This window comes from Pan troglodytes, chromosome 11 (genome assembly GCF_028858775.2).
Source record: "Pan troglodytes isolate AG18354 chromosome 11, NHGRI_mPanTro3-v2.0_pri, whole genome shotgun sequence".
NCBI classification, from domain to species: Eukaryota; Metazoa; Chordata; class Mammalia; order Primates; family Hominidae; genus Pan; species Pan troglodytes.
Genome location: NC_072409.2, coordinates 67,128,853 through 67,141,833, shown reverse-complemented (window position 1 = coordinate 67,141,833; position 12,981 = coordinate 67,128,853). Strand labels below are relative to the sequence as shown.

General features: G+C 39.4%; 1 protein-coding gene and 1 long non-coding RNA gene across 14 annotated transcripts in view; one reads left to right on the top strand and one right to left on the bottom strand.

The window, feature by feature from the left end:
* Nucleotides 1–11,495, bottom strand: part of LOC107976683 (uncharacterized) — a 35,657-nt gene extending 24,162 nt beyond the window's left edge. Inside the window, exons 1-5 of one of the 2 annotated variants that reach the window (XR_010148687.1) lie at nt 11,183–11,495; nt 10,791–11,024; nt 8,484–8,745; nt 4,969–5,125; nt 3,500–3,573 (exon numbers count right to left, since the gene is read on the bottom strand). This is a non-coding gene — a long non-coding RNA (uncharacterized LOC107976683). Of the gene's footprint in view, nt 1–3,499; nt 3,574–4,968; nt 5,126–8,483; nt 8,746–10,790 lie in introns of both variants that reach the window. The other variant, XR_001720804.4, reaches the window with a different exon arrangement.
* The window catches only part of PRUNE2 (prune homolog 2 with BCH domain), a 293,772-nt gene that overhangs the window by 251,753 nt on the left and 29,038 nt on the right, over nt 1–12,981 (top strand). For 7 of the 12 annotated variants that reach the window (XM_009456753.4, XM_054658125.1, XM_009456748.4 and 4 more), the window contains 2 exons: nt 848–1,048; nt 8,551–8,724. In XM_009456753.4, the coding sequence (XP_009455028.4) occupies nt 848–1,048; nt 8,551–8,724 (375 nt within the window). Of the gene's footprint in view, nt 1–847; nt 1,049–8,550; nt 8,725–11,489; nt 11,580–12,981 lie in introns of those variants that run through there. The other 5 variants (XM_063787780.1, XM_001146885.5, XM_054658124.1 and 2 more) reach the window with 3 other exon arrangements.

Genomic DNA, 12,981 nt, shown 5'->3' with positions numbered 1-12,981 from the left:
ATATTCAAAGAAAAAAAATCGCATCTGTACTGAACATGTACAAACTTTTTTTCCTGGTCATTATTTCTAAACACAGTGCAAACACTATTTACTTTGTATTAGGTATTATAATTATTCTAGAGATGATTTGAAGTATACAGAAGGATGTGCATGGGTTATATGTCAACACTACACCATTTTATATCAGGGACTTGAGCATCTGTACATTTTGGTTTCCACCAGGGGTCCTGGAATCAATCCCTTATGGATATCAAGGGACAACTGTATATGTAAACTTAACTATTTTTCTTATGCAGTATACCCCATGAAAATTTAATTCAATTATTATAGCAATTTCAAGTTTTCAAACTTGAACAGGGAAATTCTAAAAACTAGTTATCTAACCATTTAGTAATAACTCCTACTTCCTGTTTCTACATGGCCAAGGCTGAGGGGGTTGGGAGGATCCAGTTACAGAGGGCTGCTTTCAAGAAGGGTGTCTATATCTCATACAAAGATTTCTATCAGGTCTGCTTTTGCTGAAAGGACTTTAAAAATGTTTTCCACTGGGCCCAAACCCACTCTTGGCAGCCACGTATAGGTTAAGTATCCCTTACTTAAATGCTTGGACCAGAGTGTTTCAGATTTTGGATTTTTTCAGATTTTGGAATATTTGGATTATACTTACTGGTTGAACATCCCAAATTCAAAATTCTGAAATCCAAAATGCTCCAGTGAGTATTTCCTTGACACGTCATGTTGGCACTCAAAAAGTTTCAGATTTTGGAGCATTTGGGATTTTGAAATTTTTGATTTAGATTGCTCCTCTGGTTTAATACTTGATGTTGCTGTTCTCTTTCTTCTTTAGAACCTCCCAATTCTCTGGATCTTAATGACGCTCATCCTCGGAGAATCAAGCTCACAGCCCCAAATATCAATCTTTCTCTGGACCAAAGTGAAGGATCTATTCTCTCTGATGATAACTTGGACAGTCCAGATGAAATTGACATCAATGTGGATGAACTTGATACCCCCGATGAAGCAGATTCTTTTGAGTACACTGGCCATGGTAAGTCACTAAGTTGGCAAGGCCAAAGTTAAATGCTAAATAAGTAAAAGATTTTCTAACAGACCTCTCATTTTTGTGCCAGTGGATCCTTTTTTGTGATTTCTAGAAGCTTCTGTTTTTATTTCAGGTTATAGGTGGCCATGATTGACAGTTTGGAGCCTGACAGAGAAAGTATGGGTCACAGAGGCCATACATAACCATTGCTGTTTATTAACCCCCACTCTGTGCTAGCATTTATGCTAGGCACTGGGGCTGAGGGAAGACTGTTACATGCTGTGTTACAAGAAACCTGGGGCTGGGTTTGCAGGGGAAGAGAATTTAATCAGGACGATAAAATTTGAAGAAGAGAAATCAGAGCTTGCCAATTTCTTGTATAAGTTCCCACTATCTGCAATGTTCTTTTCCCCAGATCCTTACGTGACTGACTCCTTCTCTTTATTCAGATGTTAATCAGATGTCACCTCCTCAGAGAAGTCTTCCTTGACCTCTGTAATCAAAGATGCTTCCCATTTCCCGACTCCCACCACCTAGTCACTCTCTGTCCCAGTGTTCATTTTATTTTCCACGTATCACTAATTCAAATTGTATTATTTAACTATTTGTTTGCATCTTTATTGTCTTTCTCTTACCACTCGAATGTATGCTCCACAGGAGCAAGGACTTTATATTTGATCCTGCATCTCCAATAAAGTGGGAAGGAAGAAGGGATGGTTTAGGGGGAGTGAGAGAAATGATAAAAAGGAAGATAATTAAAAGTTTTCAAATCATCCAAGACTGACACTCCTGATATGAACTTCAGTCTTTCTTTAGTTCTTTCTCTTACTCTATGAAATCTGGTTTAAGAAATATGTACAAATACAATCATTTTTTTTTAAATGGCATTATGTAGTTTCTGTTTCAGTTCTAGCCAGGGTGGAATTCTCTGAAGTTAAAATATTTGAAAGTGAAAGCGAGAGAGTCTGGGACACAGCTATTGCTTTTATTCATTTTTAAAATTCACGCAATCTTAAAAGCAATACAGTGCCACAATTAAGTGGTGGCCTGACTTTTAGAGACATGCTAATTCTAGCAGTTCCACTCCTAGAGGAGCATAATTAGAAAATTCACCAAATTAGCTAATTATTTCAACCAATGGTCATTGAGCCGACATGAGCAGTGCAGTTCAGACTCTACCTTGACAGAGCTTAAGGCTTTATTTCCTCAAAAAGGAAATGGCTAAACGACTTGTTTTATAGTCTATTATGCTTAAGTAGAGTTTTTTTTTTCCATAAGTTATTGGGGTACAGGTGGTATTTGGTTACATGAGTAAGTTCTTTAGTGTAAGTAGAGATTTTATATTGCATTTTTATCATGTGTGAATTTCTGTAGTTATCTGGGTAGTTGATTCTGTAGGTTGAAATACACAAATAGGAGGTGAAAGAAGGTCTGGAATTTGTATTATTTCCTGCCATCCCAGAGAGTCTTCAGCAGCTCCTCTATCCATCCCAGTTGCCCCTACCAGCTCCTGCTCCTTTCCTGCTAATATATTGACAAAATCCCACAGAAGACTGTGGCATGACCCAACTGGCCCCTCTCTTGCCTCCGTATTTGCTTCCTTTTTGTCAGGAGAGCTTTGTCACACCGCATCTGAACCTTTTATTTTTAAACATAGTAAAACTGTCGAGCAAAGCAGTGGTGGCTGAGCAAGCTGGTAATTAACACTGCCACTTGCTGACATGGCTCTTTTAATGTAGTTAACATAGCTGTGTTGAAAGAACCAGTTTAATGGCCACAACCCTGTTTTAGGTCTTAAATGCAAAGGACAGAATTGTAAACTAAGTTGAATTTTTAAATCTACCTTAATTTTCAAATGAAAGATATATAGTCAGAGGTTGAAACTTTGAAAACACAAAGTGCCTCTGAATAGCTATATTTTGTAAACATGAGGACATGGATAAGTGGCTGTATAAGAGGGTTGGATTATAAATATGTTTGAGTTCTGAAGTATGAAATAAATGCTTGAAAGCAGCCTGTTTCTTAGGTTTCTCGTGCGAGCATTTTGAACCAGGAATATACATTCTAAACAAAATAGGGGTTTTTAAGGTATAGTTTTTCAAAAACATTTGGGCCATAATTTATTTTCTTTTAATGAATACTTTTTCATTTATATTTTTCATGTATATATTTTCATTATATATGTTTCATTATATATTATATATTTGTACTATATATTTTTCATTTATATAGTTTTCATTGTATATTATATACCTCATTATATTATATAATTCATTATATAGTTTTCATTTAATTTATTTCATTTTATAACGAGAACAATGAAGCACAGAGAAGTTAAGTAATTTGCCTAAGGTCACACAGCTCATTGTTGCCCTTAGTTCCTGGCCCATGCTGCTTCCCAGTGAATATGCTAACAATGAATGGGAAAGGGTCTGTTACCAGATTGGACTTACATACTTGAAGCCAAACATGATAGCTCTTGCTCACATTTAGGCCTCTTTTTATCCAGTTTTCCTGACTTGCGGGAGACTCTAAAAAAAAAAAAAGTAAGCGTTACTCTACCAAATGCCTAAAGGTTTTCAGGCCATTTGCCTGTTTTATTCAGTAGCTGATGACCAAACACCTCTGCTAGGGTTTTTGCTCACAGTGCAATTTTGCTTATGGAAAATTTGTGAAGCTCACTATCAAATATATTCAATTGGTCTTCTCTTTCAAGCAATTTTCTTTAATAGTTGTGTCCATGGAATTGGTAAACTATAAGACATCAGCAAAATGGAATACTTGAGGGCTACTCTTAAAAATGAGCAGGATTTATATTTACTGAGACAAAAAGCCTATTCTATCATCTATCTATCTATCTATCTATCTATCTATCTATCTATCTATCTATACTTTAAGACAGGCCCTCACTATGTCACCTAGGCTGGAGTGCACTGATGTAATCTCAGCCCACTGCCACCTCGACCACCCAGGCTCAGGTGACCCTCCTGAGTAGCTGGGACTACAGGCATGTGCCACCATACCCAGCTAATTGGTATATTTTTTTGTAGAGATGAGGTTTTGCCATGTTTCCCAGGCTGGTCTCAAACCTGTACTGTTTTAATAGATAGGAACAAATTATAGAACAATCTGTATAGAACATGCAGAATATATAGAATAATCATACTCTTTGAAAAATAAACATGTCTGTGTATGTGCAGAGGAAGAAGAATACACATCACACAGTAACAGATGAGTGGCATTGGTCATTCTCATTGTTTTCATGAAGCATTTCTGTATTCCTGGTACTTTCATTAATGCGTTTTACTTTTTAAAAATTAATGAACTTTATTCTTTAGAGCAACTTCAGGTTCACAGCAAATCTGAGCGGAGAGTACAGAGTTTTCCTGTACCTGTTTCTCTACAAACATTCACCCTCCTTCACTGTCTACATCCCTTGCCAAGTGGTTGGGTTGTTACAACTGATGAACCTGCATTGACACATCATTATCACCCAAGGTCCATACTTTACATGAGGGGTTCAGCTGTTTGTTTCTCACTTACTATAAAGTCTTTGTGTGGTATATTTTGAAACAGTACATAGAAAGTAATATCAAATTTATGTCCAGATGTGCTCCCAATAGGGGGCTCAGCCCAGTTGTAAGAGTCTTAGAGTAGGAGTCTTGGCTTGTAGTATCATCACGATTCCAAGTTGTGCATTCTATGTGTTTAAGCAAATGTACAGTGGCAGCAGTTATCCACCATTGTAGTATCATACAGAATCGTTTTTCTGCCTTAATTCTCTGTGCTCTGCCTATTTCTCCCTTTCCCGCAACCCCTAGCAATCACTGATGCTTTTACTGTCTCCATACTTTTGCCTCTTCCAGAATCCATGTAGTTGGACTCATACAATATGCAGCTTTTTCAGACTGGCTTCCTTCACTTACGCAATTAAGGTTCCTCCATATCCTTTCATGGCTTGACAGATCATTTCTTTTTAATGCCGAATAATATTCCATTGTCTGGACAAGTCACAGGTTATTTTCCATTCACCTACTGAAGGACATCTTGGCTGCTTCCAAGTTTTGGCAATTATGAATGAAGCTGCAATAAACATACATGTGAAGCCTTTTGTGTGGGCATACATTTTCAATGCATTTGGGTAATTACCAAGGAGTATGATGGCTAGATTGTAAGGTAAGAGTATGCTTAATTTTGTAAGAAACTGCCAAACTCTTCCAAAGTGGCTGGACCATTTTGCATTCCCACCAGCATTTGGTGTCAGGGTTTTGGATTTGGGCCATTCTAATAGGTATGTAGTGGTATCTTGCTATTGTTTTAATTTGAAATTCTGTAATGACACATGATATTGAATATCTTTTCACATGCTTACCTGTCACCTGTATATCTTCTTTGTGAGGTACCTGTCCAGGTCTTTTGCCCATTTTCTTATTGTTGAGTTTTTGTTGTTGTTGTTGTTTTTGAGACGCAGTCTCGTGCTGTCGCCAGGCTGGAGTGCAGTGACGCAATCTCGGTTCACTGCAACCTCTAGCTCTTGGGTTCAAGCGATTCCCCTGTGTCAGCCTCCCAAGTAGCTGGGATTACAGATGCATGCCACCATGCGTAGCTAATGTTTTGTATTTTAGTAGAAACGGGGTTTCACCATGTTGGCAGGATGGTCTTGATCTCCTGACCTCATGATCCACCCACCTCAGTCTCCCAAAGTGCTGGGATTACAGGCATGAGCCACTGCACCTGGCCTTACTGTTGAGTATTAAGCATTCTTTGTATATTTTGGATAACAGTCCTCATCAGATATGTGTTTTGTAAATGTTTTCTCCCAGTCTGTGGCTTGTCTTCTTATTCTCATTCTCTTGATTTTTGTCTTTTATATAGAAGTTTTAATTTCAATGAAGTCCACCTTATCAATTATTTCTTTCATGGATCATGCCTTTGGTGTTGTATCTAAAAAGTCATCTTTGCATCCAAGGCCAGTTACATTTTCTCTTCTAAAAGTTTTACAGTTTTGAATTTTACATTTAGTTCTATGATCCATTTTGAATTAACTTTTGTGAAGGATCAAAGGCCTGGGTCCAGATTCATTATTTTACAGGTGGATGCCCAGTTATTTCAGCACTATGTTGAAAAGACTATCTTTGCTTTATTGTATTGCCTTTGCTCCTTGTCTAAGATCAGTTGACTATATTTATGTGATATGTGTTTTACTATAACCATAATAAAGAAAGTAGTATACAATTTTTTTTTTTTGAGACAAGGTCTCACTCTGTCACCCAGACTGGAGTGCAGTGGTACCATCATAGCTCACTGCAGCCTCAACCTCCGGGCTCACGTGATCTTCCCAAGTAGCTGGGACTACAGGCACATGCCAACATATCCAGCTAATTTTTGTATTTTTTGTAGAGACTGGGTTTTGCCATGTTGCCCAGGACTGGTCTTGAACCCCTGAGCTCAAGTGATCCACCTGCCTTGGCCTTCAGAGTGCTGGGATTACAGGCTTGAGCCACCACACCCAATCAAAAATTTTTTACATAAGGGAATTTTAATAAAATTTGCAGAAAATAAAACAAAACAACCCTATGTTCACCCCACAGAGATGATCAGGGTAAAGCTAGAGCAGGTCAGACGGTACCAAACAGGATGAAGAGGGTCTGGTGGGTGGAAAGTTCACTAGAGGGAAAGGAGGGTGTGTACAAGAGCATCAGAATGCAAACCTGCTTCAGAATCCAGAGTTCTGGGGGAGTAGAGACCAGATGGGAAATTGAGTTCCAGGAAGGGATATAAGATTAGCATCCTAGGGTCCTAACCCATGTAGGAAGGAAGAAGCAGGAAGGGATTCCAAAGAGATGGGTGGATTTGCACAAGGGACACGATGCTTGGCCTGAAGCCAGTGGTTTATGATCTGTGTCCTTGATAAGCTGCCGCATGCTGGTGGGAACACAGTGGAAGCCAGAGTGAGCCAAGGCTCTGTAGGTGGTGGTAGCTGTTGGTGTTGGCAAAAAAGGCTAGGATTGCTTCCCAACCGAACTTCATTTTGCTATCTAAGTCACTGGTAATTAGACACTTTTGAATATATAATTGCAGATTCTTCCAGAACATAATGGCAGTGTTGTGGCTCCCTTACAGATTAGCTCCATTTCCAGGAAACTATCCAAGTTTTTCTTAATTTACTCACCCACCTTCCCAATTGTTTTTGAGTGTTCTGAGTAAGTTTGTAAGCTAAGTAGGGAGTGGGTTGCTGGAAGTGAATATTAAAGGTGATTCAAGGCACAGTTTCTTAGCCCAAGGGACTCACAGTCTCTTTGTAAAATAAATAAGAAAGAGAATCACACATTCAAGGTACAATATGGTAGATTAGAAGGGCTGAAAAAGGTAAAGGTTTTGACTGTATTTGTTTAGTAACTGTGATCTGAGGCAAACCACTTCAGAGTCAGTTTTTGCATATAATGCCAATGGTATAATAATATAATGGTATAATGACCATTTTAATACCAACTAGTACCTGGTACAAGGTCAATACTTAATACAATAGTGCTGTTATTTTCATCAAAGTGCCATAGAAAGAAGTGAAATGCAGTGTAAATTCAATGGTGCTTTTCCGGGAATGGAAAAATAAGAATGATAATATCTTGGAATTATTGTGAAGGTTATAAATAATCTTTTCTTTCAGATTACTTAAACATACAAAGAATAACCATCATTAAGCTCTACTAATACTTCTAGTAAAAATGGAAACAATTGCTGCTTATTTTTTTAATAAAAATGGTTACTTTTTTTTTTTAATGCACAAGAGTAAATTTCTTCCCAGAGGATGCTCAGTAGGCTTTTTTATTGTCTTATGCACCCATCAATTTGGGAGTCTTGTGCATTTGGGGTCTTGGAGCATTTCTGGTCTACAAAGTTGTTTGTTTCTCACTTACTATAAAGTCTTGGTGTGGCATATTTTGAAACAGTACATAGAAAGTAATATCAAATTTATGTCCAGATATGCTCCCAATAGTGGGCTCAGCCCAGTTGTAAGAGTCTTAGAGTAGGAGTCTTGGCTTGTAGTATCATCACGATTCCAAGTTGAGGGCCCTCAAAGACTCTGAGCACTGAAGAGATGTGGCCCCAAAACCCCAAGATTTTCTGAGTCTAGTACACAGCCTTTCACCGCATTAGAAAGACCTGCAATCTTTACCCTGATCAAGGATGAGTTGGTCCTTGGACCACTACCCATGCAAGACAGCTTAAGTTTTGCACCTAGTCTCCCCCTCAGCATGGCCTTAGCAATGGATGTGGTTGTTCAGTTAATAAAAGAAGACTTCATTGAGTGTACTTTATATGGTCAGGATAGTGCTAAGCTCTGTAAAGGCTGTACAAAACAAGGACTTTGATCAGGTTGTTTCTGCAGGATGAAACAAAACAAAGGCTGCCCGTAGGAGTACTGTATTGTAAAGCTTACCATTTGGCTGTTTAGCTGCACTGTGGAGGTCTTGCTCCTTCAGCCCTGCACTGTGCTTTGTTTCCAGAAGATCCCACAGCCAACAAAGATTCTGGCCAAGAGTCAGAGTCTATTCCAGAATATACGGCCGAAGAGGAACGGGAGGACAACCGGCTTTGGAGGACAGTGGTGATTGGAGAACAAGAGCAGCGCATTGACATGAAGGTCATCGAGCCCTACAGGAGAGTCATTTCTCACGGAGGTAGTCGAGCTCAGCATGAATCTGGGAAATGGGGAAGGGGCAGCCATTTTATTTAAAATCATAAAGTGAGTCTAGACTTCTCCGGAACATGACATCTCAAAGACCCTATTCTAGAGCCAATATTCAGGGAACTATAGAGCTAAGTATATTTCCTCATATTCAATTCAATAAACATTTGAAATCCTACTAGGCAAAGACAACTTTCCAATATAAAACGGGCTTTTCATGCTACATATCTGATAGCGATCATCTCTGTGCAAATTTATTGAAAGTCATAGTTGTCTAATTTAAATGTCTGTTTGGCATTCTTATCAGTCCATTGTACGGTTGAACTGAACAGAGTATGTGACACCATGGCCTATGTCATAACACTACCCCCGAGGTGCTTCTCATTACAAAATGGCCTTTTGAATCCTCTTCAGAAGCTTTGGGGATTTTTTTTTTAGACTTAGCCTGGTAATTGTTTCCCCTAACTGAAGTTTGCCTTTCTGTAAACTAGTAAACTACATTAAATCTAGGCCTGACAACAGTCAACCCCAGTCAAAGCCTCCACCTGTTTGGTGAGAGACAAGGGAGAGAGAAAAGTGTGTTTGTTTGTATTTCCAGCACTTTCTTGAGGGCTCCTGGAGCATATGTGGCCTTGATTAATTTGGGAGTCACAAAAGGTCAGATGAGTGGAAGCAACACATTTAACATTGTCAACTTCAGAAAACATCGACAGCATTTTGATTCTTCTCCTGCATGCCTTCCTTTCCCGAGTCCTGAGGTGCCACTGTAACCACCCAGCTGTTCAGAAAGAGTGTGAGCTGACAAGGCAGTTGTTGCTCTCTCAGTTCTCTCTTCCTTAATGAGGACAGGGAAATAAGAGTCTTAGCACTGCCTCAAAACACTGCTTTTGTTTTCTATTATAACAAGCAGAAGGCTGATCTGTTATTTCAATCAAACCTTTCTCCGCCAGCAGATTTTTCACCTTCCATCCCATACATTGCTACCCCCACATAAGTATCAGGACCACCCAGGGAACCTGACCACTGTAGCAAAGGTGAATGCCAGTCCCTGGCCCTGGCCATGGCCTTTCTTTTTCTTGCCTTACTGTTTGACCTGAAATGGAAATATTCCCCGCTGAGAGCTGCTGTGGGGTCAGGAGCAGTTTCCTCTAAAGGAAATCATGCCCGTAGCCCTTCAGAATGAGAATTGGCCCCATCTTGCTGAAAGTGACACACAGCTGGCTGTAGAGTCAACCCTTTTGTTTTTATGTGAAAACCATAAGAGGAACACTCAATCTTCCCCATCTTCCCAGGTCACATCTCCTTTGCACCACCCATCAGATATTTTTGGTTTGTTTTCTTTTTGAAAATAGAAACAAAACAAAGGCTGCCTGTAAGAGTAGTCTGTGTTCATTTTAAAAAGTATTAAAAAATTAAAATGTCTGTCACATCAAAGTCACCCAGTGATAAGCCCTATAAACATCAGCTGCTAAATGCAGAGTCCCTGTGTTGAAAGGAAGCTCATGGTCCTGCTGCTCTTCTAGGGCTAGTTATCTGCTAATACTCCAGTAGACTCGCCTGCTTGTTCTTTAGGTGGGCTGTTGTCTGAATCAGGAGAGAATGATTATCATCAGTGCACTGATGGTTGGAAAAAAGCCACTGCTTCTGCCTGTCACAGTCTTGTAACAATTCACCTGAGCCCTCAGGGCTAACCTGGTTTGCTGTGCTCTCCGTCCCTGCCACCTCCTCCCTTTGCCATTTGCTCGTCTCCATTCTGTGTCGCAAGCTCAGTTTTTGTCTGTGTGACTGTCTGGTTTGTTTTGAAGAGAAGGCCACCTCCCCTCTCCCCAGCCCTGCCTTGGCCCTCTCCGGGCACCGGCCTGCATGAAATGTGCCTCTGGCTGCACCCATCCGGAACTTTAGAGAGATGCCACCTTTTCCTACACCCTGAACAGCTTTTGTGCTCTGTAGGTAAAGATACTTCAGATGTTACTTCTGAATTTGCTAAAGCTTTGTCTTCCACATTAGGAGTTTACACCACTCTCTTAGACCATAATGATGAAAAATCTCCTTACTTACCAACCTACTGAGTTTGTCCTTCGGCTTCTGATAAGCATTTAAAAAGCAGCAATCACTTCACAGTAAACATGAATCTTATTTGGCGCTTGAAATTTTGCTCTGAGGAAGTTTTCTCATTCGGGCCAGTAGAGAAGTGCCAGCTACACAGTGCTCTGTGCCGAAAACTGTAAGGTGGGGGCGATCAAAAGAGCTGCAGAAGTTAGCCCCAAAGCCAGGCCCTGCCAAGTGTCCCACCTGTTGAGAATATTGGTGCATGATGGCAGTATTTGAATAAATAATTCAGTCTTCAGCTTTAGTGACCTTGATATGAGCTATTGCACACAATGTAGAAGAATAGGGCTCAAAACCCATCTCTGCCACTTACTAGTCTGGAACCTTGCTACATTACTTACCTTCTCTGGGCCTCAATGACATCATCAGCCAAATGAGGGTAATCTCAACACCACTGTTCACATCCTATGATCCAATAGCAATATCCTTGCCATCTGCATAAATAAAAGCAAAGAGGGGTTTGAATGGTTTTACTCAGCCAACAGTACGGGGTCCCTCTGAGGCTAGAACTGGCTTTTTTTTGAACTTGGAGCAGAGAAACCCATTTACATAATGGAGAACAATAATGCCAAGTAATTTTAACAAGGAGTTTCTTTTCTTTTTCTTTTCTTTTCTTTTTTTTTTTTTACTTCTCTTATTTCATTATAGGAGATTCAGGTAACCTTCTCTGAAGTCTTGCTGGACAAATGACCCTGGAAAGAATGAGGAGAAGAGTTGCTGGCTGGTGTGTGTGTGTGTATGTTTTGGTTGCGACTGTGACATCTTTCCTTCTGTCTCCATTCCATTGCTGGCCAGCAAACTTGTGTTACATCCCTTTCATGCCTGTCTGTGTCACTCAGGTAAGGTTTGCGTCCTTGCTTCAGAGGGTCTCAGGAGACTCCTGGGGGGGTTGCTCATGCACCCCACCCAGCACATACACCTTGAATTCACCTCACCTTTGTTGAGAAGAAAGTCTAATGAAAGAAATGTTTTAAAAACCAGACTTCAAATGAATTATGCTGTTGCCAACAGGAAACTTTACTAGAGTAAGCTGCATATTTGAGAATAGAAATTGAGGGGTTAGCTGACCCCTTCAAGGTATCTGGGAGGGGCAAAAAGTGAATGATCCTATGCATTCTAGTTATTGCACTTTGCTTGCAATTATAGTATTATCTGATTTTTTAAATTTAAATTTAAAGTTTTTTTAGCAGGAAGCAGCTATAGAAAAATTACAGTATTATCTGAAATATCTCCCAAGCCTGCCAATGGCACTGGCTCTTGATTTTGGAGGAAAACTTTCATGTGGAAATCTTTTTCTTTTATTTCCCTCTTTTAATTATCCCCTCTCCTGCTACTTTCTTCCTTCTCTTTTTGCCTCTTCTTCCCTTCTTAAAGCTCCTCTGCCCAAAATAACACATTTTCATTTATAAATTTCCACACTTTTTATATCGAGACATTTCTTACTTAGACAGCGATCATGAAGTAGTAGGTTGATCCCGTAGTATTCCTTTAGTTAAATAAACTTGGATGAACATGACGCTGCAACATTCCAAGGGCAGACAGCATTTACACAGTGAGCTGAACTGCCATTTAAAATGAAATCTGAAGTACTGTTTATAAACCTCAGTCTTTCCCTTTCGAAAAAAAATTTCTTAGAAGTTCCTGGAAATAAAGAAATCAAAGTAACTGAGCGGTCATGATCTTGAAATTACTGTAACACTCTGGAGCCAGATTGCTACATTTAGAAAGACGCTTTTGAAAGGATGCTTTCTTGCTTTTAAGTTGGATTCACTATGACTGTTGTCTCTTTTAATGAACGTCTGTCTTTTCATCATGCTGAGGATGAATTGCTTATCTGTGTGGTATGAGGATTAGTATAGCTAAGCCACCATATCTTTTGTGGATTTCCATTTAATTATGCATCTTCAGAAATGAAATTATTGTAACAAGCAATTTTTGTATTAAGATATGTCTCCTCCTGCCATTTTCCTTCATCGTGCATTCTAAAAAGTAGTTGATAAATACCCTGCATATTGGAAAAGATGGAATGAAAGCAAAAATATCCAGAGAAGCTACTACGTTGCTCTCTCACAAACATGTGTTGTATCAGTTGAATACTTACATAGGTAGCATTTTCTAAGATCTGTAGTATAAATACTGT